Below are 27499 nucleotides of genomic sequence, written 5' to 3'. Positions count from 1 at the left end.
AGCATTTTCTTCTGTGTCTCTTCTAACCATTCTCCTTCAGTCTGATGGCAAAGAAATGGCTTTTGATTTTTTTTCCTAGGGGAGGAGAAACATTGGAGATTCTCATGGGTGGGGTATGGGTTCTGTCACCAGTCTTGCTTATGAGGTGACTGAGATAGGTAAGGGTGTGTATGTGTGATAGAATCCTGTCTTTCATTGTAGAATCATGTTTCCTGGTATGTTGTTTTTTTTTTTCCCCCAAACTGTTTCTGCATTATCACCTAGTAGATACGAACAGGTGTCCATTGATTGCAACTTTTTAAAAAATGCTCTGTAAACCAAATTCAAACCATAAAAGGAGTGAAATGACAAATTTTATATCTTCTGCGTTCCTTAAAATCCCTTTCTGACAAACCACAAAAACCATCATGTACAATTTCAATAAGCTTGTTGCAGTTTACACGTACAAGGAAAGAAGAGAATTCTGTTTTAAAAAACCCTGAGTTTGGAATATTGCAAAAAGCTTTTCCATTATTGGTGCCAAACTTTTTTTCCCACCAACTGTTAATAAATTTAGATCACACCGATGTTTGGCAGTAACCATACAAGCAGCTAGAAGTGAGCAGGTTGATAAATTCTTATTTTTTTGTACCAAAAAGCAATTATGGGGTTTTTTTTTTGCTCTTACCGATAATAATAAAACTTAAAATCTGAAAGATCTAGTCACCCAAAGGGGCTGCTTTTTATAAAACCACCTTGTGCGCATATCATGCAGTTCTTTCTCCAGCCAGCTGCCACTTCACTGGCTTCCCCACTTGAAAAGTCATATGTGATCTCCTCTCGTGGATCTTTTCAGAGCAGAAAGCGCAGGATGGCCAGGTACCGCAGAGTGATGGAGAAGGCTTCTGTATGCAGGCCCTGAAACCTTCTGCTGCCTTTGCAATGATAACAAGAAAGTGTCAATACCATTCAAAGGACAAAACCAGAAATCTTTTTCACAAGAGAGCAAAATTGCCAGGAAATTGGAAAACAGGTTCCGCACTGATTTGTTTAGATCTTTCTATTTCTCTAGATGCTTGGCCTTCTTAGAAATCTGAATTTTGGAGATCAAGCTTCTGTCGTCTTGAGCTCTTACCTTGAGAATTTGGAACACAGGCTTTTCCACAAGAAATTCTTCAGAGTTGAAAAGGTTTGCCAAGTGCCCAGCACACAATATTGGCTGGAGGAACAGGGGCAGGAAGAATACAGAAGAGATATTGTAGTTACTGCATTTATCTTCTGCCATTGCTAAACCTGTTGCATGTTATCCTGTATGAAATGTTTAAGGCTGGAGAAGATGTAGCTTGGTCCAAAATTAGTGACTCTTGGGGTTGGATTCTTCTTCCTGCCCAATACTTCCTTAACCTACACAGTACTGGCAATGGCTAAGCCTTGAACCTAATTCCATGAAGCTAAAAATCCTTGTTGTTCCTATGACAGCTGTATCAGGATTGGATATTTAAGGCCCTGGCAGAGATTTTGCCCTCATGATTGTGTTCTAAAATGTTGCTCTTCCACACAACACGAAAGGAAGTGATTTCAGATTCTTTGATAGGTTAGACCAGTGTTTCTCGACCTTAGCAACTTTAAGATATGTGGACTTCAACTCCCAGAATTCCCCAGCCAGCTGGGGAATTCTGGGAGTTGAAGTCCACATATCTTAAAGTTGCTAAGGTTGAGAAACACTGGGTTAGACATTAACTCAGGTCACTGTTGGGAGAAATAGCCACATTTTGTTAGCCCAAGGTGCATGGCTCAGCAGTGTTATTGAAGCAAAGTAGGTTGAAGGCTGAATGGGGGAATGCAGCTGGAATCCACCACAGTACGAGTGTGCTGTGCTTTAATTTCATAAAAGCAATGGGACAAAAAGGGAACAGCAGAGGGAGCGATGTTTGTCGTTAGTAACTTAGACCAGCAGGCTGTAACCTTTCATGGGGTCTGACACAAATCATGAGCTGTATGACAGCCATAAATCAGCAGTGAAGTTCATGTTCATAACTATTCTGAGTGCGTTTTCTTGGAAGCCTGCATACTGTAAAACACCAAGGGAATATGATAGGACAACATGCAAATACCACTTTTTATTGTAAATCACTTTGAGATCTTTGTTTGTTTGCAGTAGAAGGCAGCCCACACTGGATTTAGCTGGAATAATTCCTTGGGAAATATGTTTAAGACTGTGGGTTAACCAGTGCTGTCTACTGTAAAGTGAGCCCTGGTTTCATATGCACACATCCATGTACTTTTCTAGGCAGCAATACCAACATGGTTTGTCATTGCTGTCTTTCAAGACTTTTTTTGGGGGGGGGGGTTGCTTCTCAGTCTGATCTACAGACCTGGTAATTGCTGTTCATCTCTTATCCCAACGTTAATTAGTCTAACCCTCATTTGCTTTTCTGAGATCGGTCCAGGATGGGTAGGTACTTCCCCCTGCTTGTCATCTAAGTACACTAACCAAGTAAATTAACATATTTTAAAGCGGGTGTCGTGGTAGCTGCGGAATATATCATATTTCTAAGAAGGTATATGTGAGGCTGTTTATTTAGTCCTCTTGATTGCAAATCAAACTTGACAGAGGCTTGTGGCATCTTAAAGACTAACAGATACATTTTTGGCATTGGGTTTCACTGGCATTTACTTCCTCTGATCTTTGAAGTTGCTGTCAGCAAAGGATCATGTTTTTGTCGTGTTTTCTGCAAAAGGTTAGGCTCCCTTAAATCCTGATCGTCTCCCTGTCAGGCTGCCATAAGACGGCTTAAACGTTGCTACAAAATAGGAACACAGCTACCCAAGTGGAAGCTGTAGTTTTGAGCTGTAACTGTACATATTATTCATTCAACTATATTTCTTTAAACTCCCCATAATTTTTTATACCTGTGTTTGAAATGTCACGATCAGGCTAATTGTCCCGGCATACCATGTTCCTTGTACTTAATGAATTCCATACTCATAGGCAAAAATGCATTGTGGTTTGCCAAGTGATGCCAGAAACAGGGAACAGATTGGGATTTATGAATGGGCTGATATTGGTGTGTCTCGTATTGTGATCAGCTACCGCTGATGTGGAAAATGATGGATTGTCCTGAAATCCATCAAATGTTAAATTGAAGAAGAAAAAAAAAACAATCTGCTGAAGAGAGAAAGCATGCACAATGTTGGCTTTTGAAATAATTGATTTATTTTTATTTATAAATCAAATTTATATCACCGCCCAACTCCCCCACAAGGAGGGACTCTGGGCGGTTCACAACCAAACAGTTAAAACCAGTAAAAACATAAATAGTGCGACATAATGGTTTATTAAATATGAAATATTAAATAATGGTTTATTAAATAAACTGTTATTAGTTGGATTTGTCAGTCATTGATAAATCACAAACCGTGGCTTAGAAGACACAGTGCAGCACACCACGTCAACACCAAACAAATCACTTTATTATATATTGAGTAACTCAGGCCAGAGAATTACTATCCTGAATTTCTTGAAACTCAACAGTCCTGATTATATAAGTAGTGAAACCACGAGCAGAAAGTTCTGAGAAAGCAATTATTGTAAGATCAGTTGAAAACCTTGAGGGAAAATCTTTTTTGCAAATTTTAAATTGAATTAAATTTAAATTGGGAGATGCCTGTCCCAGTTGTGGTCAGTAAACGAGGACTACCTGTACTCTTGAACCATGGTTTACAAATTGCAGTGGTTGGGTTTGTAAATTGTACCAGTCAAGACCAGATGAATCACTTTATGGCTTAGAATGATACATGAACTTAGCTTGAGAGCTAGATATTTCTTACTTACCAAAATTCTTTGTATATATTTTATACTTGGTCATTAAAGTATTTGTATTGTATTGTATTGTATTGTATTGTATTGTATTGTATTGTATTGTATTGTATTCCAGGAGCAAGATGCAAGGAGATGGTAGGGATCTGTATGCAGGCACATGGAATGGGTGTCTTTTGCAGGCCCATGTAGCCCCAAATCTCTTGTGGTAGATTCACATCTTGAAATAGGATTACAGTATTTACTTTTCTGAAAATACAACTACTTTAAGCAGATCAGCAAGATGTCAAAGCTTGCTGATGGATGAAGGCTAAATCAAGAATTCAGCTCTAGTGTGCCAGGTTCAGCTCCTGAAACAGACGCCCTCTCACTTCATGAGTTCACCCGAGTGGTCCTAGCCTCAGCTAAATCATCTGAATGATGCAATTCAGCTATAGGTACATGCAAGCCATAATAGCATCATACACATATCATGCGAAAGACATTCAATCATGTTATGCTGTTAATGATGTCATCCCTCTGCCAGTGCCAAAGATCTCAGCATGGTATTATTTTATTTAAAAAGACTCTTCTGGATATATAGCAAAGTATTTATATAAATGGCCTTGTTACCGTGAGAGTTCTTCTTCAAGCTTACAGTGTATTGACGTGGTTGGAGAAGACATGTAGCTGGTATGGACTGCGGTTCCTTCTGTTCATGGCTAAATGACTAAAGCTGCTTCCGTGTTCCTTCAAAGAGTTCCTCTGTCACTACCCATTTTAGCCTTGCAGTCACCCTGACAAGTTTGGTCAAGGTCATTCACACTTCCTAGCCATCCATTCATCAGGCTGAGCAGAGATTTGGACCCAGGCTTCCCGTGTCTAGGTATGCTAACCCCACTGGTTGAAGTGGCGGGATGCGTAGGCTCGTCCTGAGATCTAGTTATAGCCTGATTCCAGCTGAATACCTCCTTGGGCTCTGAAATGTTACTGGCCAATGTTTGTATCAATCCAGTCTCTGGATCTGTAAGAGCTAAAGTTAGTTTCCCCTCTTTTTCTAACCTTGATTTCTCAAGAGGCTGCACACTGAGCCAAATGTCAGGTTGTTGTTATACTTTCGTTATATTCCATAACATTTTCTGTAATCATTCTATAATACATATAGAAAATACAGTCTTGTATATTTTTTTAATAAAAAAGTAAATCTAAAAAATACCAACCCCTCCCCCCAAAAAACAAAACACCCCACCTGCACAGATGTTTTTTGTTTTAAAGAAGTGCAGAGTTTAGGAATATAAATATATTTTCAGATATATTTATTTATAAGGAGGTTTTCAAAATCCGCAATTTATTTATTTATTTGCATTTATTGACTGCCCAACTCCATCAGTATTTATGCCCCCAAACATACATACATTTATGTCTATAGCTAGAGGCAATTGTTAGGATTGAATATGCTAATATACCTAAAAAATATAGAGTGGATGTGAGTAAAACACTTCCTTTAGATTTTTTTTAAAAGATTCTTCAATAGCAAGTACGTGTTAATTTTGTTAATAGCAAGAAGTGTGTTGACATTCCAACCAGTGCTATTTTCCACACTTTTCAATACCAAGAAAAATATGAGGCAATTCAGTTTTCCATTTTTCGCTGTACAGATTTGTCAGATAAATACAACAACAAAAGTAGTTGTATTGTTCTTGGGAAAAAATTGACAATAAAGCCATACTAGAATTACAGTGGTACCTCGGGATACGAACTTAATCCGTTCCGTGACTCTGGTTGTAACTCGAGTTGGTCTCAAGTTGAGGTAAAGTTTCCCATAGGGTTCAATGTAAATCCGGTTAATCTGTTCCGCCCTCCGAATTTGGTCGCAACCCGAGGCAAATTTCCCCATAGGGTTCAATGTAAATCTGGTTAATCCGTTCCGCCCTCCGCCCGAATTTGGTCACAACCCGAGGCAATTTTCTCTTCAGAGCCTTACTCCCGCCAAGCCTGCTCTGCATTTTCTTTGGAGCCATGCTAACACGCACAGCAAAAACCTTCGCAAAACACCGCAAAACACACCACAAGCCTCACCAAACGTCTCCTTGCTACCGCGACCTCGCCCACAGGAAGCCGCGACCGCGTGGCAGCAGGGAAAACGGCCGCAGATCCGGTTCGTAACTAGAGGCGAGTTCATAACCCGAGGTAAATTTTTCCTGCCGAAGCTGGTTGTAACCCGAAACGTCCGTTAGTAGAGGCGTTCGTATCCCGAGGTACCACTGTAATTAAAAGGGGAAGATTGTTCTCTCCCTCATACTCATTTTCAACCAAAATATCTAAATAAACATTGCTACCAGAGATGGCCCTATGTTCCAATTTGATAATATCCCCTTCAGAAGCATTTAGACAAACTCCAATTACGATTACACAGTTTGAGGGAGAGGATACCACTGATGTATTATGTTTATAGTCAAGCCTGTGATGACTTCTCAGAATTAATTTGAAGGGACTGTTACCTTCGTTTGCGTTATCCTGCAAGAGAGGGAGAGGCGCCTACACTCCAAGCTTGTGTTGAAACAGAGGGTCACATTCCTGCATATGGTAGTTAGGGTGAGATCTTATGTGATAGCATTGACTCCTGACCTCATTGGCCTCCTGGTTTGAATTTCAGAGCTGTTTGGCGGACGGCTGTCCCTCTTTGTGTCAAAACTTGACTCCTGTCTCCCATACAAATGTAGTACCATAACTCTGAAGGCATGCAGTATCTGCTGAGTAGGCTAACTTTATGACTGGGTTTACACACATAAGCTAAGCCATAATGTGATGCTGGAATCTAGCCATTCTATTTTGCAAACAGTGGTTTATTATTTATGTGAACCCAGCCAGTTGTGGCTTATTCAGTAAGACATGTTGAAGCAAGTCGTTGTTTAATGGATGTGGTTTATGATTTTAAAAGTGATGTAATGGCTGTTAGCTTCTCTGTTTAAGACAGTGTTGTCCAAACTTGGCCACTTTAAGATGAGTGGACTTCAACTCCCAGAATTCCCCAGCCAGCATGGCTGGCTGGGGAATTCTGGGAGTTGAAGTCCACTCATCTTAAAGTGGCCAAGTTTGGACAACACTGGTTTAAGAGGTTGATAGGGGCTGGGAAGACTTCGTTCCAACCTACCCCCAGCCTTGAAACCATAGGCTGAGTTGCACCAGTCATTCTCTCTCAACCTAACTATCTCACTGGTTGTGAGGATAAAATGAAGGAAAAACTCACTTATAAACTGCTTTGAGCTTCCAGAGGAAAGAAAGGCTATAATCTATAAATTAAACAAATAAAATCATTTCCTAGAGAAAAGGTGTCATGCAAATACAGTAATAAGCTGTGTTGAGCAGTGTTGATAAATAAATACATAGAAATGCTAGGCTAAATAAATACTTCAATGGAACAACAAAGATCTGATTCTTTGATGGTGTTAATTATTAGCCCAATTAAGCGCCTTTTTGGGCAGAAATCCAAGCATTTCTGGCTCTTAGTCGAATAGATAAAATTATTGGGAATGAGTTAAAATTGCACTGCAATAGCATGGGGCATAATGCGGGCTAGCTGCTATTGTATCAGACATTTTACTTCATTACTTAATGAGCTTTGGATAAGGCTCACTCAGATAGAATCATACAGGCCAAATGGCTCTACCATTGCAGGTCCTTGTTCATGGCCATCCCTGTCTTGACTCTGAAGGCAAGGGCAACCAGAGAGGGACCTTCTCAAAATGAAGTCACCTGTCAGAGGCAAGAGACTTGAGCCCTGAGCTGTAAAAGATTTAAGCAGTTAAAACTAGCACTTGTGAATGTTCTGACCTATACCATCTGATAACACCTCTCTAGGGTTTCATTCTCTGCAGCTAGATATGCCTTTAGTGTAGAAAGGTGGGACTTTTATACCCCGTGTAGTTAAAGTGTTGGATAAAATTGGGCCTTTTCACACTTAGATGAAAAGTTGGGCACTGTTTTGACTGATCAGAAGATCTGGAAGAGTGAGAGCATGTTGTGGGGACACCCACAAAAGGGCTGCTATGGCTGTCTTTACAACATCCATTCATGAGTCTTCCAGGAAGCTCTTTGCCATCCCTGCTTATTGTTGCTCTTATTTTCCAGGCAAGATACACTTCCAAACAAACCTCTGGGTCATATCTTAATTTATTTTATTCAAGGGCCAGTATGGACCCAGTCACATTCCTGAAATGAAATGGAGGTTACAGGCTGGCACTCTGTAGCATTCCAATGTAGCATTATTTTTGTTTGTTTTTCCTTTTTTAATTTCAGGGAAAAGAATCTAAGATAATGATAGTCAGGTAGGACAGGTTCCAGGAGAGCACCAAAGGAAGGCATATGTGGGAAGATTAGTACCTACAAATTCTTTGTTGCCCACTGCTTTAGGACATGTATTGGACAGATAACTTAAACCTGAGTTCCTTTACTTTACTACATTTCAGCGAAGATTTTTTGGCAATTCAGATTCTGGTGTTCCATTTTTTTTTAAGTTTAACATTAAAGAAGCCTTGACTTTGATTTATAGAGGCTGCATGGAATAGTTGAATTCACCTGCTTCCATCAGTGTTTATTTTTGGAAAGGAGTTATTGAAGGATGACAGAGTAAGTGGTAAGGCATGACTCTCTCTCTCTGTACGTAAGATGGTATAATAGAGGTGTGTGTGTGTGGGGGGGGGAGAATTAGGTTCCAAGAAGGCACAGAAATCCTCCAAATACAGTAATATTCTCCAGCAGAAGTGCAAGATTTTTGAAAGGTCCCTAGATTCCCAAGCTTTTAGCGTATGTCACCTATGTTCTTAATGCAGTGCCTAAACAGGGAGAGAGGGAGGGAGATCTCTGCTTAAAGGGCAGAAGGATCACATACTTGTTTGGTGTGTTTTCAGCAGGCTCTTTCCACTGAAATGACTTTATTTTGTCTGATCTGTATCTGTGAGTGCTTTCAATCTGGAGGAGAACACACTCAACTGTAGGACGCAGCACAACAAACTCCAGATGCATTGATCCTCCGTTTGTCTTCCCTCCTCTTTTCTTCTTGCTCCCCTTGTAGTAAAGGACTACTTTTCAGACTAGCAAGCATTGATGTGAGTTTTGCTGTGGGGCTGCAACCCCCACATTAGAGACTGTAGTCCCCTCCAAATACCATGGTTGAAGGAGAGACAAGGCACTATGAATTGAACGCAGCATGTCCTCTAGATTCTCCGTTGCCCAGTGCTGCAGTGCTTGAAGGACAAAAATAACCTCTGCTATCACTATCACTGAAACACCAGTTACCCCTTCAAAGGAAAGGCTTGTATTTGTTTGGCTTGGCAGCAAGGGTGTTAACACAGATGAAAGTATCCAAGCAAATCGGTGCCCTGCGGAAGATGAAATGCTTCCGGTGTCAGTTCTCAAACACAATTAAATCTGTCCAGTTGAACATCAGTGCCTTGATGGCTGCTGGTTACTTTGACCAAGGTATGAGAATGCACTATTTTTGACGGTGAGTTCTTTGCTTTCACATGCTCGCCTACTTCTTCTTGCTGCTTATTTTATGCATTGGCTGCCTTGAGTAGGTTGTCATGCATTTATTAAATGATTAAACTGGCATTTTTCGATTGAATGGTGCATTAGTCATTTTCTCTGTTGCAATAAACCACCTGAAGGTTTGTCTGTGGAAAGGGGAAGATCTGAATTTAAAATTGCTTGTGCTTCAGAAGCGAGATTCTAATAGTTCTGTAACTTTTAGTTATGGCATTGCATACAAATTTCTTTTGTTTGGTACAAGTCATTATTGTGGGGGCAAATCTAACCCATAGGACTTAAACAGAAGGAAGGACTGGAGCAATTCAAGAAGTCTGCTAGGGTTAGCTGGAGGACATGGTGATCATGCAAATTTTGAAAGGTTGCCAATTTTGTAGATGGAGGAGGTAATTGACCTCTTAAATGTCCTTCTGAAATTCCTCAGGTGGCCAGGTAGTAAATGACTGCACACTATTGATGGACATCACGCAGGCCTGTAGGACGTATATTTGTTCCATGCATTATGAAATGGGATAAGAACAATAGGCAACTTTTAGTCTGTCTCTGGACTGGGGAAAAAATGAGGATCTCTTAAGAAAATGTTAAAAGGCCAGTTTTAATTCTAACAAGTTTTAACCTAGCAAGCTCTCAGGACAGAATATTTCCTGCTCACCTGATATTTCCTGGAGCTATTAAAATCAGCCTTGGGTATTTTGATCCATGGCAGAAAAGAAATCCATAATCATGCAATAACTTTATTAAGAACAGCTAAAGTAGCATAAACCAATAAAAGCTTTTGAGTATACAGAATGTTAAAATATTCAAAAGCTTGTACTCACGTGCCATTTGGGCTGTTCCTAATAAAGCTATCCTGCAATTATAGATGGAAATGTGTGTCGTTGTCATTATCTAAGAATGTTTTCATATTCTGCTTCTATTCTTCCTTCAAAAGGCTCCCTAAAGCATGTATTCTCATGACTCATTGTACTGCTGACTTGCTGTCAGCAAGGACATCTTGAATTAATTAAACAATTTGGAAGTCTTCAAAGCATTTTTCATCTGTCAATAAGTTGGCTTTAATAGCGTTATACATCTGTATGAAGATTGAATGACAACTACAGACACTGAAATTTGCCTATAAATACACACACACACACACACACACACACAGAGTTAGCTCCATTCTGCCAGTGAAGATCATTGCCCAGCCCTAGATTGCCCTGCTAGTTTCACTGAGCATGTTTTACTGTTGCACCCAAAAAAAACCAAACAAACTGCTGTTGCAGATCAATTTATTAGGAGGAATTTCTAGAAGCCTAAAAAATTAGACCAGCGTTACTGATTTTTATTTGACCTTTTAAAAAGGGAAACATCACTTTTGGATGGTGAAACTCATGTTTCCATTCCCTTTTCCTGTTGCTTGTGGAAATATTGCAGAGACCTCACTCTTGGGGCGGGGGCAGTCAATGTGATAGAGAAGAAATTCTGACTTGGATTTGTGTCCATGAGAAAGAGTGAAGCAGAACTTTCAATTGGTTGTCCAAGACATCATGGAGATGGGGCTTAGAATAGCCCCCCCACACACACCCACACACCGTATTTGATCACGCAGGCAAGTAATATAAAGGTGATGAAGGTATTTGACACTTGCAGTCCCGTGGGTCTGCTCAAAGATAAAGTCACTTGAAGCTAGTGAAGTTTACTTCCGGGTGAATGTATTTCAGCCTAGCTTTTCCTCACTCTGAATCTCAGAATTCAACACTTTATTTTTCAGACAGTAAAACTTAAATCATTCTCATATCTATATCTATAGTTATATCTATATCTCTATATCCATCTGAAAAATAAAGTTGAATAACATATCTATATATATTTTTTAGAGAATGAATTCATATATTCATATATATATGAATGAATGAATGAATGAATGAATGAATGAATGAATGAAAGAATGATTTAAGTTTTACCATCTGAAAAATAAAGTGTTGAATTCTGACATTCAGAGTATATTCATATTCATTCACACTTGAGCCCTTGCTGAAAGGGCATCATGTTCTCCATCTAAACCACACTCTATTTACAAATACATTGGAAAACATTAGATACAGTGGGGCAAAAAAGTATTTAGTCAGCCACCAATTGTGCAAGTTCTCCCACTTAAAAAGATGAGAGAGGCCTGTAATTTTCATCATAGGTATACCTCAACTATGAGAGACAAAATGGGGGAAAAAATCCAGAAAATCACATTGTCTGATTTTTAAAGAATTTATTTGCAAATCATGGTGGAAAATAAGTATTTGGTCACCTACAAACAAGCAAGATGTCTGGCTCTCACAGATCTGTAACTACTTCTTTAAGAGGCTCCTCTGTCCTCCACTCGTTACCTGTAGTAATGGCACCTGTTTGACCTGTTATCAGTATAAAAGACACCTGTCCACAACCTCAAACAGTCACACTCCAAACTCCACTATGGCCAAGACCAAAGAGCTGTTGAAGGACACCAGAAACAAAATTGTAGACCTGCACCAGGCTGGGAAGACTGAATCTGCAATAGGCAAGCAGCTTGGTGTGAAGAAATCAACTGTGGGAGCAATAATTAGAAAATGGAAGACATACAAGACCATTGATAATCTCCCTCGATCTGGGGCTCCATGCAAGACCTCACCCTGTGGGGTCAAAATGATCACAAGAACAGTGAGCAAAAATCCCAGAACCACATGGGGGGACCTAGTGAATGACCTGCAGAGAGCTGGGACCAAAGTAACAAAGGCTACCATCAGTAACACACTATACTGCCAGGGACTCAAATCCTGCAGTGCCAGATGTGTCCCCCTGCTTAAGCCAGTACATGTCCGGGCCCGTCTGAAGTTTGCTAGAGAGCATTTGGATGATCCAGAAGAGGATTGGGAGAATGTCATATGGTCAGATGAAACCAAAGTAGAACGTTTTGGTCTAAACTCAACTTGTCGTGTTTGGAGGAGAGAGAATGCTGAGTTGCATCCAAAGAACACCATACCTACTGTGAAGCATGGGGGTGGAAACATCATGCTTTGGGGCTGTTTTTCTGCAAAGGGACCATGACAACTGATCCGTGTAAAGGAAAGAATGAATGGGGCCATGTATCGTGAGATTTTGAGTGAACACCTCCTTCCATCAGCAAGGGCATTAAAGATGAAACATGGCTGGGTCTTTCAGCATGACAATGATCCCAAACACACCACCCGGGCAACGAAGGAGTGGCTTCGTAAGAAGCATTTCAAGGTCCTGGAGTGGCCTAGCCAGTCTCCAGATCTCAACCCCATGGAAAACCTTTGGAGGGAGTTGAAAGTCCGTGTTGCCCAGCGACAGCCCCAAAACATCACTGCTCTAGAGGAGATCTGCATGGAGGAATGGGCCAAAATACCAGCAACAGTGTGTGAAAACCTTGTGAAGACTTACAGAAAACGTTTGACCTCTGTCATTGCCAACAGAGGATATATAACAAAGTATTGAGATGAACTTTTGATATTGAGCAAATACTTATTTTCCACCATGATTTGCAAATAAATTCTTTAAAAATCAGACAATGTGATTTTCTGGATTTTTCCCCCCATTTTGTCTCTCATAGTTGAGGTATACCTATGATGAAAATTACAGGCCTCTCTCATCTTTTTAAGTGGGAGAACTTGCACAATTGGTGGCTGACTAAATACTTTTTTGCCCCACTGTAGCTTTACAGCAGAGGTATCCAAAGAGTCGTGGGGGCTGCTGGCTCAAAAATGAAAATCAATTCCATTTGGTTTACATTTAAAGGTAATGAAAATGAAATGCAGTGAACCTGGTTGCCTTCTGACGATGCGTATCATTGGTCCTCCCTGCTGTCATTTTAAAACATTCAGCTGGCTCTGGGTTGGCACCTTGGGCTTCTGGAAGCAACGCGTGTTTTGACCTGCTGCTCAGCAGCCCCCAGAGAGTGAGCTTCCGGGCAGGGGAGCAGGGTGGAGGAGCTGTTGGGACTTCATCTCAGGTTGAGAACCAGAAGGAGATCTGGTAACCTTAATCTTTTTAAGTAACCATATATCCTATTTCGAGTTTCCTTTTTCCCTTCTTTTTTGACAACAAATAAACTCCTGTATGACTCTGGTTATATCCTGAGACCTGGAACTCCTGTACTTTCTAGCAATTTGGATTAGAGAGTTTCCCCATGCTGGCTGGGGAATTCTGGAAGTTGAAGTCCACTCATCTTAAAGTGGCCAAGTTTGGACAACACTGGGTTAAGGAATATGTGTTAAGGAAGGAAGAAACTTGGTTGCTGCTACTGCTGCTGCTGCTCCTCCCCCCTCCTCTTCCTCTTCCTCTTCCTCCTCCTCCTCCTCCTCCTGTTCATCAACAAACTGCCTAGGACCTTCCATATCTCTTTTATTCTAGGTCAGAAATCTGATGTCACAAGGGTTCCCCCCTCCCCCATGGCTATTCTTGGATTTCTCAGCTGTATTTTACCCTGTGGTTCTCTTGAGAATTGATTCCTTGCATAGCTGTGAGAACACAAATTGCTATGTTGTGCTGTTTGTAAGAAAAAGGCCAAATTAGTAATGTCAGTAAAGACCAGTTCTGGTTTCTGGGCAATAAACAACAGCATGAGGAGTTTTCTGCATTTTTCTTCACTTCTTCCTGATCGGCTGCATCCTGCAGGGTCATGAAGGATAGGTGTGAATGTGTGTGATGGAAGAGGAAAATATCTATGTGGCTGTATCCTTTTGTACCTGTGGTTCCTGAAGTATGAAATGGGACACACCAAAGTGATGTTTGAGCAGTTGCTACATGTTGTTGAACTGTTTTTCCTCTGTGTCTTTTCCCTTCTTCTCTTAAACGTGAATGGTTGTAAAATCTCTGAGATTCTTCCGGAGAAAACATATGCTCTGAAAAGGAAGTAGGGTCAGGAAGTCAGCAATTCATATTTTGCTCCCGACAAACCCTCCCACACCAGTGTCTTCATACCATTACACCTCTGCCTTTCCACAAAAAATAATGCCAAATCATGAAATAAACATACACCAGCATAGTAAGCATGAAAGCATCAAAACTCAAGGATGATAGAAAATTACTCCCCCAATAAAAACAGATTGCATTAATAAGATCTGTAGAAAGGTTAGCTGTTGTGGCTCCTTCCTCAGTGGTCAAGAGCTTTTCCTGCTGGCTCCTTAGCTAAACAGAGCAGGATAAGAAACTTTTCAGATAGTAATAAACATTCACCTCCAAATTAAATCTTAAGTCAGCTGTGAGCCAGGCTAGGGAATTCCTGGTTGGGAATTTTGCAAGTAGCACTCCCAGTGCATCTGGAGGCAAGTATACTTCTGGGATACGTCACTGGGAGTTGAAAGTAGTATTTCAAGATCCTGTTGGCATTTTGATTACAACTGATGGTGCTCGGTGGGAAGGGCCGCTTCCTCTTCCTCTAGAGCAGAGTTTCTCAACCGTGGCAACTTCTGGGAGTTGAAGTCCACACGTCTTAAACTTGAAGAACCCTGTCTAGGGCCTACTGAGTTTATTTCTCAGCGTGGCTCTGCAGAGTTGTAGGCATGGGTGTGGAAGGGTACCATAATTGGAATAAAATTAAGAAACAATGTTTGTCGACTTGGCTATGGGGTTTCTAGCCTCCCTTCACAATTTGGACAGTGCTGGCTAGGTGTAGTTCCTGGACCTTCCCACAAGGATGGGAGGGAGAGCGAGCTTTATGTCATTGTGAAAGTTTGCAGAGGTGGTCTCTTAAAAATGAGCAGTCTGCAGCACCGAAGCACTGCCAGAATAGCTAAACTGACTAAAGCCATGAGTCCCCCATGTGGGATATTTTGAGGCTGTGTTGTGGATGTCAAAATGTCTAGCGTGTGAAGATCTGCCTACTCATGAAACGGCTGCCATGCAAAGCAATGGTTACCAAAATACCATACTGCCTAGCTCCCCTTCCCACTTCGTCCTTTTTTGTTGGGCGCCCTTCCAAATAAAGTTTTTTTTCTAAAATTTCAGTGGGATTCTTGGATATAGGCTTTGTTACTTGCTGGATTCCCTTTTTTAAATTGTTTCTTAGGGACTCTGACACGAAGCCATCATGTGGCTGATTGGTTCTGACTTAGCATGTTTTGTGAAAAGCAATTTATTTGCAACCCACAGTTTAAATAAATATGGCTTAGGAAAGGAGAAGAACCCAGCCATTACATCCAGTTGACTGTGTTGGATTAACCATCAGTATGTATATGGGGAAACTTTTTGATAAGCATTTCTAAGTGTCAGTGTTGGCTTTAACCAATGTCTGGGTGAGTTATTTTCCTGAAAGGAAGGTGAATTTCCCTCCAACTAATTTCAGTTTTAAAATGTGGGATTGCTTTAGATTTGCTGGGAATGAAGTCATAGAGGAAGATTAAACATACGTTTCTATTATGGGATGATGGGATAGATTCTCTTTGCCAACTGTTGGTGTGTGTTCTGAACATTCAAACATGGGTGAATTAAGTCTGAAGCTTCCTTTTTGGAGGACTTGGTTTAAAATGTGTTGCATATATACATATTACCTCCAAGGTAGCCAGCACAATCTATCTGCACCCCCTTTATTTATGCAACAACTTCGTGAGGTGGACGATGCCATAATATAGTGATTAATTCAAGATCATTCAACAAGTTTAACAGCTGAGCAGAGATGTTATCCTTTGTGTTTTCATCTCTAGCCAAGAGGAGAAGATTGGCTTTATTACACTGGAAACTTTTGCAATGCCCATGTAAGCATGGATCAGTAAACCAGGTTTTTAGTGAACTTGGCTTATTATCAGTGACCTTGTGCAGGTGCCTACAACCTACTCATTCTTCCTTGGCTTACCCCACTATTACCAGAACAAAGCAAAAAATCTTTATTTTATTTTATTTATTTATTTATTTTATTTTATCAATCAAATTTATATGCCGTTCATCTCACTGTACAAGTAACTCTAGGTGGCTTACAAGTATAAAAAGTGATGAAAAAAACCCAAAAATCTGTACAAAAATATACAAAGTTAAAAGGCGGAGAGAGTGCCCTCAAGCCACCAGCCACCCCAAGTACTGTGAACCCCCACGTGATCTGCATGCTAGTTGGCAGAGCCAGGTCTTGAACACTCTTCTGAAAGGCTAAAAGAGTGGGGGCCAATCTCACCTCAGGGAGTGCTCCACAGGGCAGGGGCATTCTGCCCAAACCAGTGCTCCTGGCTTGTTGTGACCATTTATAAACCAGGATACCTAAACCAAGATTTGCTTTAGATTTCGGAATCTTGCCTTAGAAGGGATGTAAAATGCTAGAAGCTCTAGTTAGATTATCTGTCTGTCTTGTGTGGTCAATTGCATAGGTGAGAGTAGCCAAAAATGGGAACAAACAGGCTGCAGGCATCTACATTCCTAGAATATTCCTTGAGTAACTATTCTCTGCTACTGCAGCCATGGCACTTATTTTGATTGTTCGATTGATTGATTATGTGCCATCAAGTCAGTGTCAACTCTTAGCCACCACATAGATCAATTTTCGCCATGATGATTTGCCCCTAACCTGGTCTTTGAGGTCTTCCAATGGTGCGTCCATTGCCTCTGTAACTGAGTCTATCCACCTTGCTGCTAGTTGTCCTCTTCTTCTTTCCTTCCATCTTTCTCACCATTAGAGTCTTCTCCAAAGAGCTAGATCTTCGCATAATGTGTCCAAAGTGGGATAATTTGAGCCTGCTCATTTGTGCCTCAAGTGAGAACTCTGAGTTGATTTGTTCAATGATCCATTGATTTGTTTTCTTGGCTGACTGCAGTATTCTCAGGAGACTTTTCCGACATCAAAGTTCAGAAGCGTCAATGCTCTTCCTATCCTGCTTATGTCCATGGTGCTTATACCTAGATTGAATGTTCATTAACAATGCTAACACATGTCTTTTTGCTCTTTATTATACAGCTGACATAATATCTACAGTAGAATTTAATCATTCTGGAGAATTGCTAGCGACGGGAGACAAAGGCGGTAGAGTTGTCATATTTCAACAAGAGCAGGAGGTAAGGTTTTCATTTTGCCCTCCCAATCTTTTGTAGTAACTCCAAAATAGGATTGATTTATTCATAAAAGTGCCACTTGCCCTATTTGCTATGTTTGAGTTTAGGTACAGAAAGTTTCTCCTTACATTAAAAATGCAGCGTGCTTCTTTACATAGAAGTTCCATTGCATTCACTTGGGCTGTGGGTAAGTTTGTGTAGCTAGAATACGTTTGTCAAATAGTGACAAACATAATTATAGAATTAGATGCTATGTTTGTTTGTTTGTATGTTTTAAACAAAAAGAAAGACCAGGGTGATCCGACAATTGGAAATGAATTAGACTTGATTTCTTAGGAACTTTTATGTTTAATATTTAAAAAGTAGGTAATTATTATTATTATTATTATTATTTATTTATTGGATTTCTCCCCCACAACAAGGGACTCTGGGCGGCTTACAAAGACATTAAAACTATAAATATATATAAAATACATAATATATATAGAATTAAAACAATACTACAAAAGGAAAATCCAAGAAGATGGAAAATCGGGCCGGGGACAGCCGGCCACTGTGGGGCTAGCCATCTCCCTGCTTGAGATAGTCCCTCCCCGCCCCAGGGCAAGTGACAGAGCCAGGTCTTCAAGGTCCTTCGGAAGGCCAGGAGTGAGGGGGCCAATCGCACCTCCGGAGGCAGAATGTTCCAAAGAGCGGGGGCTACAGCAGAGAAGGCCTGCCTTCTGGACCCCGCTAGATGGAGTTCTTTTACTGAGGGGGTCCGAAGCATGCCCTCTCTGTGTGAATGGGTGGGACAGGTTGAAGTCATAGGGGAGAGATGGTCCCTTAGGTAACCTGGCCCCATGCCATGTAGGGCTTTAAAGGTAATAACCAACACCTTGAATTGGACCTGGAAGCAAACTGGTACCCAATGCAGCTCGCGGAGCAATGGTGTTACATGGGCCCTTCTCGGGACTCCAAAAATAGCCTGTGCGGCCGCATTCTGGACCAGCTGTAGCTTCCGGATACTCTTCAAGGGTAGCCCCATGTACAGCACATTGCAGTAGTCTATCTGGGAGATAACAAGGGTGTGAGTGACTGTTTGAAGGGCATCCTGATCCAGGAAAGGGCGTAACTGATGGACAACCCGAAGTTGTGCAAAGGCCCTCCTTGCCATGGCTGCCACCTGCTTTCAAGCAGGAGCTATGAGTCTAGGAGGACCCCCAGATTACACACTGGGTCTGTCTGGGGTAGTGCCACCCCATCGAGCACCAAAGATGACAAAGTCCCGAATACAGAGGAGCCATTAACCCATAGCCACTCCATCTTACCAGGGTTCAACCAAAGCCTGTTGCTCCCCATCCAGACCCTTACAGCCTCCAGGCACCGAGAAAGGGCGGCCACGGCATCACTTACTTCACCAGGGATGGAGATGTATAACTGCGTATCATCAGCATACTGATGATACCTCACCCCATGATGACGGATGATCTCGCCCAGCGGTTTCATGTAGATGTTGAAAAGGAGCGGAGAGAGAACCGAACGCTGTGGCACCCCACAAAGGAGGGGCCGAGGATGGGACCTCTCGCTCCCTATCACCACCGATTGGGATTGGCCCCAGAGAAAGGAGGCGAACCAGCACAAGACCGTGCCGCCCACCCCCAATTCCCTGAGTCGTCCCAAGGGGATACCGTGATTGAGAGTATCGAAAGCCGCTGAGAGATCAAGGAGAGCAAGGATGGTCACACTTCCACCATCCTGCTCCCGCCAGAGATCATCCATAAGTGCGACCAGTGCCATTTCCGTTCCATAACTGGGCCTGAAACTTGACTGGAAGGGGTCCAGATAATCCGTTTCCTCAAGGACCATTTGGAGCTGTGAAGCCACCACTTTCTCAACCACCTTCCCCAGAAAGGGGAGGTGGGAGACTGGATGAAAATTGTCCAGTACGGTGGGATCCAGGGAGGGTTTCTTGAGGAGGGGGTGCACCAACGCCTCCTTAAAGGCAGCCGGAAACACTCCCTCGTGCAAGGATGTAGTAACCATTGCCTGGATCCAACCACATGTCACCTCCCGAGCTGCTTTCACCAGGAGGGGTATGGGTCAAGATGGCAAGTGGTGGCTTTCACAGTCCCCAGGACCCTGTCCACTTCCTCAGGAGCAACAGGATCAAACTGTTCCCAGATAACTGGGTAACAACGGTCCCCCGGTATCTCCCCCGACCCTGCCCCACGCTCAGAGTCTAACTTGGAATGAATCCAAGCAACTTTGTCCTGCAGATGCCCTGAAAATTCCTCCACACGGCCCTGCAAATGAACCCTCACATCCCCCTTACCAAGGAGGGACCTAGTGATCCTAAACAGGGCCGCCGGGCAGCATTCTGCAGATGCAATAAGGGTGGAGAAGTATTGATGCTTCGCCACCCTTATTGCCACAATGTAGGCCTTAACAGCGGCTCTAACCTGTGTTCGGTTGGATTCAGTCTTTGTCTTCCTCCAACGGCGTTCTAGACGTCTCTTAACCCTCTTCAGCACCCTCAACTCCTCCGTAAACCACGCGGAGTGTCGAGGCTGATGTGGCAAGAGAGGTCATATAGGCGTGATCCTGTCCAAGGCCCCAGCTGCCTCCCTATTCCAAACAGCAGCCAGGGCCTCCTCTGGACCGTGCAGCAGGTCCACGGGAATATCCCCCAGCTCCCTCTGAGACCCTGACGGGTCCATCAGCGCCAGGGGCGGACCAATCGCTTGGGTCCTGCCTCCCTGCGGAGGGGGGGTGGCATAAGAGAAACTCGGGGTCACCAGGACGTGATCTGACCATGACAACGGGGAAAGCTGTAAATCTCCCCTCAGATCACTTTGCCATTGCTCTGACAAGAAAACCAAATCCGGCATGTGGCCACTGTCTCGGGTTGGGTCCTGCACCATTTGCAAGAGGCCCATGGCTGCCATGGTAGCCATGAACTCCTGAGCCGAGTCCAAGGACCTCCCCAGGGATGGCAGGTTGAAGTCCCCCAGAACCATAAGCCTGGGGAACTCCACCACCAGCCCCGAGACGGCCTCCAGCAGCTCAGGCAGGAAGGCTGCCACGCAGCAGGGAGGCTGGTACAATAGCAGAACTCCCAACTGTTCACGGGAGCCCAACCTAATCAACAGTGTCTCACAGCCCGAAACTTGTGGAGCAATGCCCTGGAAGGCCACTAGAGATTCCCGGATCACAACAGCCACCCCTCCTCCCCTGCCCTGGCATCTCGGTGCCACACCGTGAACCCAGCTGGGCACATTTCCGAGAGGGGCACCCCTCCCTCGGGGCCCAGCCAGGTCTCGGTAATACATGCCAGGTCTGCCCCCTCCTCAGTGATCAAGTCACATATGAGGGGGGCCTTGTTGTTAACCTACCTGGCATTAAGCAGCAGCAGCCGAAAGCCAGGGCCCCTACGAACCTGCTGACCAGGACCTGGAAGTGAGCCAGGAGGGCCGGAACACGCCACCGGTGAGACATACCAGGGGCGTCTTCCCCGAAGAGGGCCCGCCCTCCAGCTCCCGCCATAATGTCCCCTGCCCATCACTACTTCGATGGTGTAGCCCACCGCATAGCCCCCGGGGGTTCTGGGCCCAAATACCTCCCCACCTGGACCTCCCGGGTCCTCAATCTGAAGCAAGGGCCCCTCCTTCCAACCAGTCATCCTCATTCACACCCAAACGCTTACCAGTGAGGGAGGGTCACCCTGGCGCACCAGTTCACGCTCTCGGCGCCGCCAGGACCCACCCCCCACCGAACCATACACTCCCCACACCCTCTGCCACCCTGCACGACCTCTCTTACTAGTCGGCAGGGTGGACATCCGACTCATTCCCTCACACCTCCCGTCTCCCACCCAGAAGGTAGAACCAGTATCCTCACACGCTCTCAGACTCCCTCCTAGACTCTCACTCCCAGGAGGGAGTCCCAAACTCACGCTGGAGGGACCCTGCGGTTCTCCACTGGCCCCGGGGGGGGGCTTAATGGGGGTGGCTAGATTCTTAGGTAGGTAATATACTCTGTACTGTAAGTAGGTAATATATATGATTTACGTAAATACTGGCTATGAAATAAAACAACCTGGTGGCTTTGGCCTAGGGTATGTCTAGGATTTGTGTGGGATTAAAAAATGAAATAGGTGCTTTAAGCATTTGCAAAGTCTCCCACAATAGGAAAAAGCCCATTTTGGATCCTTCCTGGAATAATGGTAGGCCATGTTACATATTGAAGCACCGTCCTCTGGAGTACTATATTCCTCATCCCCCACCCCAAGATCCAGCTGGCCATGACTTTGTTGGAAAGCCTTCAAAACATGGCTGTTTTCCCAGGTGTGAAGGTTGGGAGGTTAATGCGGCCCATGAGATGGTGCTATTGTTGTGACTGTTGTCCTTGGCTGCTATTATATGTATATTTATTGGTTTTGCTGTTGGTTTTTGAGTTTATTGAGTTTTAACTTGGTTAGACACCCAGAGTCACTGTTGTACGATAGATGGCCATGTAAATTGATTAAATAAATAAATAACCAGCCGTTCTCCCAAGAGGCGAACCAGCCATTGTGATTGGCAAGCCATGGTGCAGTGGTTCTGCTCTAGTGTGATGCATAAACCGAATTAATTGTGGCTTACACAGGAAACCTTAGTTAAAACAAATTATGATAACAGTGTGTCAAGCTAACAACAGATGTATTTTGGGCGTGGGGCAGTGTAATTGGTGAAGGGACATAGCTAAGTGTGGAAACACACCTCATATTGAATATATAGCCTCATAGAATTAGTGCTATATGTTCAATAGCTAACATCTTCATTCAGAGGCTCTTGTGGGTCAGACCAAGTGAAGCTTTTGGAATGTGCCTTCCGTCACTCCCAAAGCAGAGTCCTTGAGTGATGGAGCGATGAAGCTTCTGTACCCACCAGTCAGCATGGTTGAGTATTCTGGGTGATGGATAACTCCTGAAGACCCTTGGCTTGGAGAATCCTATGCTGTATAAAGCTGTGGTCTGATGCTATAGGGGCTGGCTGCTGGCTTTGCAGTGTGACATATGTCTTCTTCATTGTATCACAGTCATCTAGATCCAGGCCATTGCACATAGCCTATCAAAATAAAGCTTTTTGGGGGGGGGGGGTCTGCTGACAATCCTCAAGTTTCAAAATAGTGCTCTTTTAGTGTTCTTTCTCCAGACTCTCTTTGTGCCCATAACAGAATGCTCTACTTTGGTTTCCTCCCACAGTAAATAGAACTCATGCTGTACAGGAGATGAGCAGGCCCTGAACGCATGTGGGCATGGAAGAGATTTCTCTCATGAATAGCAAGTGTTTTCTCCTGGTTTTCATTAAGCAGCTTTGAAAACATTTGACTAGTTTGCACACAAAAGGTGGCCTTCAGAAGTCATGGGTACTTAGGCACTCTCCCATTGTTGCACAGAAGGCTCCAACAATTACTGGTGTGCCTGTCTGAATGCAACTGTAAAAAAAAGCTTTTTAAAGCGGATGTTACACTGCCTGCAGTACAGGGAGGCAATTCTAAAGTTTGCATGCAGACCTCTTAATAAGCGTCTTTATCTTTGTACTTCACAGAGCTTATCTGAAAGTATTTGTGTTAAAATGCCAGTTTTTCATCAGAATCCCTCCATTTTCAGGTTTAGTCTGAAAATCTCTGACTTCTCTGCTGCATCCGGAAGGGAAAATCCTTGAGTTAGTTGGTTTTAATCTGGGCTATACTACCTAAAGCTACAAACTAGGCTTTGCATGAGCAGATGCTCCTCCATTCTCCTCCCAGAAAGCTTGCGCATCTAAAAGGTAGATTGCTAGATTATAGAAGTTCTTTCTGTACGCAGAGGGCTTCTTGTTGACAATCCTGCCTCATAAGTTCAAGTGGTACAGCTTAGGGAAGAAATTGCTACTCTTGTTAGAGCTGGGCCTAAGTCAGTGATATCCAGGGAGGTCAGAGGATTTACATGCGCTCTTCTGGTCCTTAAATTCTCTGTGTGTATCAGTGAAGTCTTGTGTTTCAGATTGTACATTGGAGAAGATGTGTGGAATGCTAAGCTTAATACTGTTGGTGAAGCGGACATTCTCCATTTGGTTCCCCATGGAAACCAAAATATACAACAAGGATAGGAAACTGGTTCAGATCCAGGAGCTGGATCTCTCTCTCATCTGCTCTAAGGAGGCCATGTGTGGAATTTAATGAGGGGAGTCCCCTTCCTGCATACCATTCATTTCTCACCCGTTAAGCCAAAAATGAAGCAACCCATGGGATGTTTTAACTCTCTTGTTAGAAGGAAGACATGAATCTTTCATACTTTTGATTTTGGGGCTAATATCTGGAGATCATTTGCTTGAAATCTTCCAGAGGAATGTAAATGGCTGAACAGTAGTTCTTCTAACAGAGAGGTTTTAATATTGTAGGTATCTTGTGTATATAAGGAAACAATGTGTAACAATGTCCTTTAAGAACTGTTGTTTGTTGTAGATTAAATTTAAAAATATTCAGCTTGAAATGATGTCAAGTCTCTGTCTGTGTATTAATTGATATATCGTTCTGAAAGGAATACTCGGAGGTATACAATATTTTATTTGTTCTGTAGACTTCTTAGACCTGGGGGTGGGGGGAAAGGTTAGGAGTTTGTCCTTCACGTAGACTTAAGTTAATCTTCTAGTGCCACCTCGTGGTCACAGTGCTGGGGACAACTCACTTAATGTAGTCAGCCCATCCAGTGTTTCTCTTTTAACCCATAAAATGACAAAGAGAAGAGAAGGACCTTCTTTTTCCTGCCTGGTGGCATCCAGGTTACCTGGATATATACCAAGATACCAATGATCACTCCTTACTGAGTTACTGGAAACAGTTGTAGGGTTCAGATGTAACACTTGCTCCAGCTGTTTTTTGACATGCTAAATTATGATTTAATATATGGATTGTTATGCGGATTGGGTGCTTGCAGCAGATGTATCCAGATGGGTTCAAGCAAGATCAGCCCTAAAAACCTCTCTGATTTCTTGGAATATGTAGACTAGTTGGCCTTTCTTCCCTTCACTTCTGGGCAACCCAGATTCTTGCCCAGTAGGGGAGATGAGCTTATCCCATCAGTGCTGCAGATAATGCCCTGGAGAGCTAAATTTTTGCTTCCCCTTCAATTTTTTGCCATTAACCTTCCAATCCTCATCCTGGGAAAACAGCCATGTTTGTTAAGGCTTTCCAGAATACCAGCAATGATAAGCTCACTTGTTAATAAATACTGCAATAAAGATCTAAGTATCTCCTGGCATTGACCTTAGCCTAGGGAGAGCATACTAATTCATCAACCTATTTGGTCTTTCCCAAGTCCATGGGGGACTATCTATCACCTTTGCCCTTCCTGGCATTTACAGCTGAGATACCAAGCTCTCTCTCGTGCTTCCATTCTTCCTTCTGGATTTCTCACTTACCTTGGTTTATTATACTTTATCTTCTGTGCCTTGAGCTCAGATACGTGACATCCTGCCAAGCTATCATTGTCTTTAGATAATGCAAACTATAGGATTTCCATTTATTCACCACCGTCCACAAGGGTGTGAATGGCCAACTGAAACTTAGCACAAGTATTTAAACTTATTTTTAAAATGTCGACACTGAACATTGTTATTTTGATGACTTCCGTTTGTCCTTTTTCTTGTTTTAAGGATAATGTCAGAGGGGAGGGCTTTTGCTATACAAAGCCTATTTATGTTCCTTCACTTTGATGTAAACTCTGGGAAATCTTTCAGTTCTTCCTTTGTACCATTCAGACTAATTTAAGTGGTAGGAAAACCCTCTTGCTGATGGGAGGGGGGGAGGAAGAATATTCCACCAGAACTTCCTTCCAAGATTTAACATATCTGTTCCTTTGCTCTTCACAATTCTTTATTAAAATATCTACTAGTTATTATGCTGGTTAAATTATAATAAAACATTTTATTTATAGAATTTCTCAGCATTTCTTACTTAGCGTTTCTTACCTACTTAAACAGGCATTTAAATTTCTACCTGTGTTGTATTAATTAACATATCCTTTTGTGCACTCAGCTATGACCTATCATTAATACAGTAAATATTTTCTGATTTTGATTGTAAAGGGGGTATCTGGTGAGTTTTCCTTAGGAGATGGGCAACCCAGAGCCGTTCGCTGAAATACAGCAGTGGGACTTCTTGCTTTTTAAGAAAAATAAGAGTTAAAACAATTGCTGCATCCAGTTTCTGCTAAGCTTAACAACCTTTTTGGCCTTTAAATAATATTTGAAGCACCCAAAAAGGCAGAAACGTTGAAGCTATGCTCCCCACAGTTCTCAGATACCGATTTTTTTTTTAATCTTTCCTTCACACACCATGAAAAGTTTTCTGCCTTTGCTTGAAGATTCACTACTAGCAGAAAATCCACTGATTTCTGGGCAGGTGTTTGCCCTTGGAGGACACCCTGGAATAGTTCTCAGTGGGTGATTTCTACACCCAGAATCAGGTTCATAGGGGAGAGGTAAATATTTAATTATCCAGTGCTTATTTTGATCTATGACCATAAATAAATAAAGAGCTTTGCTAAATGGCCTTGATATTGAGCAACATCCTAAATTCTGTGTTAGTCAACAGTGTTCCCCAACCTGGGTAGCCCTGAGAATTTCAACTCTCAGAATTTCCCAGCCAGCATGGCATTGCTGAGAATTCTGGGAGTTAAGGTCCAAATTGAGGAAGGCAGGCTGGTCGAATACTACCTTTCAGCACATATGGCATCCAGGAGAGTTAGGGTCCATCTGCCAGGCATTCCTTTTCCAGATGCCATCAGACCTGTAATTGCATTTACCACTGAGCTGTTTGGCTTAGAATGTAGCAATGCTATCTCCATGTAACTAGCAATGGAGTCACCTACTAGGCAGGAAATGAATGGTGTCTCTAAACTGATCACGTCAGTGAGATTCATGCCAATAAAATGTTAATTAGGCTGGGTGGGAATTCAGCTTAGCATGCCAGCACTGATGGTATCCTCCAGCTTAGAAAAGAGGCTCAGAACAAGTTCTTGCCATGTTAGTGATGCCTGAATGTAGATTGTTTCCACCATACAAGGTAGATCTGCCAAGACATTTCATTAGGATGGAGGGAGAGAGGAACACCCATGAATCATGCAAAAAGTTTGCTACAATGCAACAGGGATTCCCCAACCCAGATTTTGCTAGCATAACCTTTCCCAATTTGGCATCCGTCAGATGATTTGGGACTTAAATGCTGATAATTTCAAGCTGGTATGGCCTTGATAAATATGGTGGGAACATCTGTGCAGATATTAAGTTATTTCAAGATATGTGTTTCCTCTTTCAGCCTGTTATTAAACCTTTGGAAATAATTATGTTGTTGTTCAAATGCCATTCTAGTAGAAAGGGCGGCTAATCCTTAATAATGATCAGTTGCTCATGCTTAATAAATCTCATTTAAGGGAAGCTTTATAAAACTTTGTGACCCGGTTCTGCTTGGGAAGGCAAAGAGATAAGCGGCGATGCAGCACTTTGACCTGTGGTCTGACACTTCTAGTAGCTTGCAGAAAGAATTGGAAGAGGCTTCTCGCGTGTGTAGAAGGCACTTCCAGCTCCCAGAACTTTGCTTTGAGAAGCTGAGACCTTGACAAAGCATGGGTCTTTTTGCAGCCCTAAATTCATGTAGGTTTTTATAAGCAGTTGGGGCAGGGGTGGGCTTGCACACCTCTCTGTGTCCCTGCTGTTTGTTTTCCCTTATGTCTGATATACTAGAAGGCCTGCACGGGGCTGTTTATTAAATCTGTGCTGATTCTGATACAATTATATCTCTTTTTATGCCTGATGAGTAGCTTCAAAATCAGATAAGGGTGCAATAAACCCAAGATTAATCCTCCCTTAGGCATATAAGATGGCTTGGTGACTTTGGGCCAGTCGGCTCTCTCAGTCCAACCCACCTCACTAAAGGTGAGAAGGGTGGATGGATAGTAAGTCCATTTTTTTCAAAGATAGCAACCAATTTCTCTTCAAGGTTGCAAAGTGGTAATCATGGTTTTAAGCCAGCCCTTCCTCAAACCTCTTCTTTCCTCTTTTTAAAAATAACCTAGCATAACAGGGAGCAGCTATCATTAAAAGGGCTTTTCCCTGGGCATTTAGTCTTTGATGCTCAAGGAGAACTCCTCCTCCCCCCCCCCCG

General features: G+C 42.7%; 1 protein-coding gene across 1 annotated transcript in view; it reads left to right on the top strand.

The window, feature by feature from the left end:
* The window catches only part of PPP2R2A (protein phosphatase 2 regulatory subunit Balpha), a 60433-nt gene that overhangs the window by 19512 nt on the left and 13422 nt on the right, over positions 1 to 27499 (top strand). Inside the window, exon 3 of the mRNA XM_088152142.1 lies at positions 17238 to 17335. Coding sequence (XP_088008268.1) covers positions 17238 to 17335 — 98 coding nt within the window. The remainder of the gene's footprint in view (positions 1 to 17237; positions 17336 to 27499) is intronic.

Source organism: Python bivittatus, unplaced genomic scaffold (genome assembly GCF_059951505.1).
Source record: "Python bivittatus isolate LINGU-HERP-01145 unplaced genomic scaffold, Pbiv_v1 ctg000680_np1212, whole genome shotgun sequence".
Classification (NCBI taxonomy): Eukaryota; Metazoa; Chordata; class Lepidosauria; order Squamata; family Pythonidae; genus Python; species Python bivittatus.
Note: the sequence above shows the minus strand (reverse complement) of the source record. Positions and strands in the feature narration are given on the sequence as shown.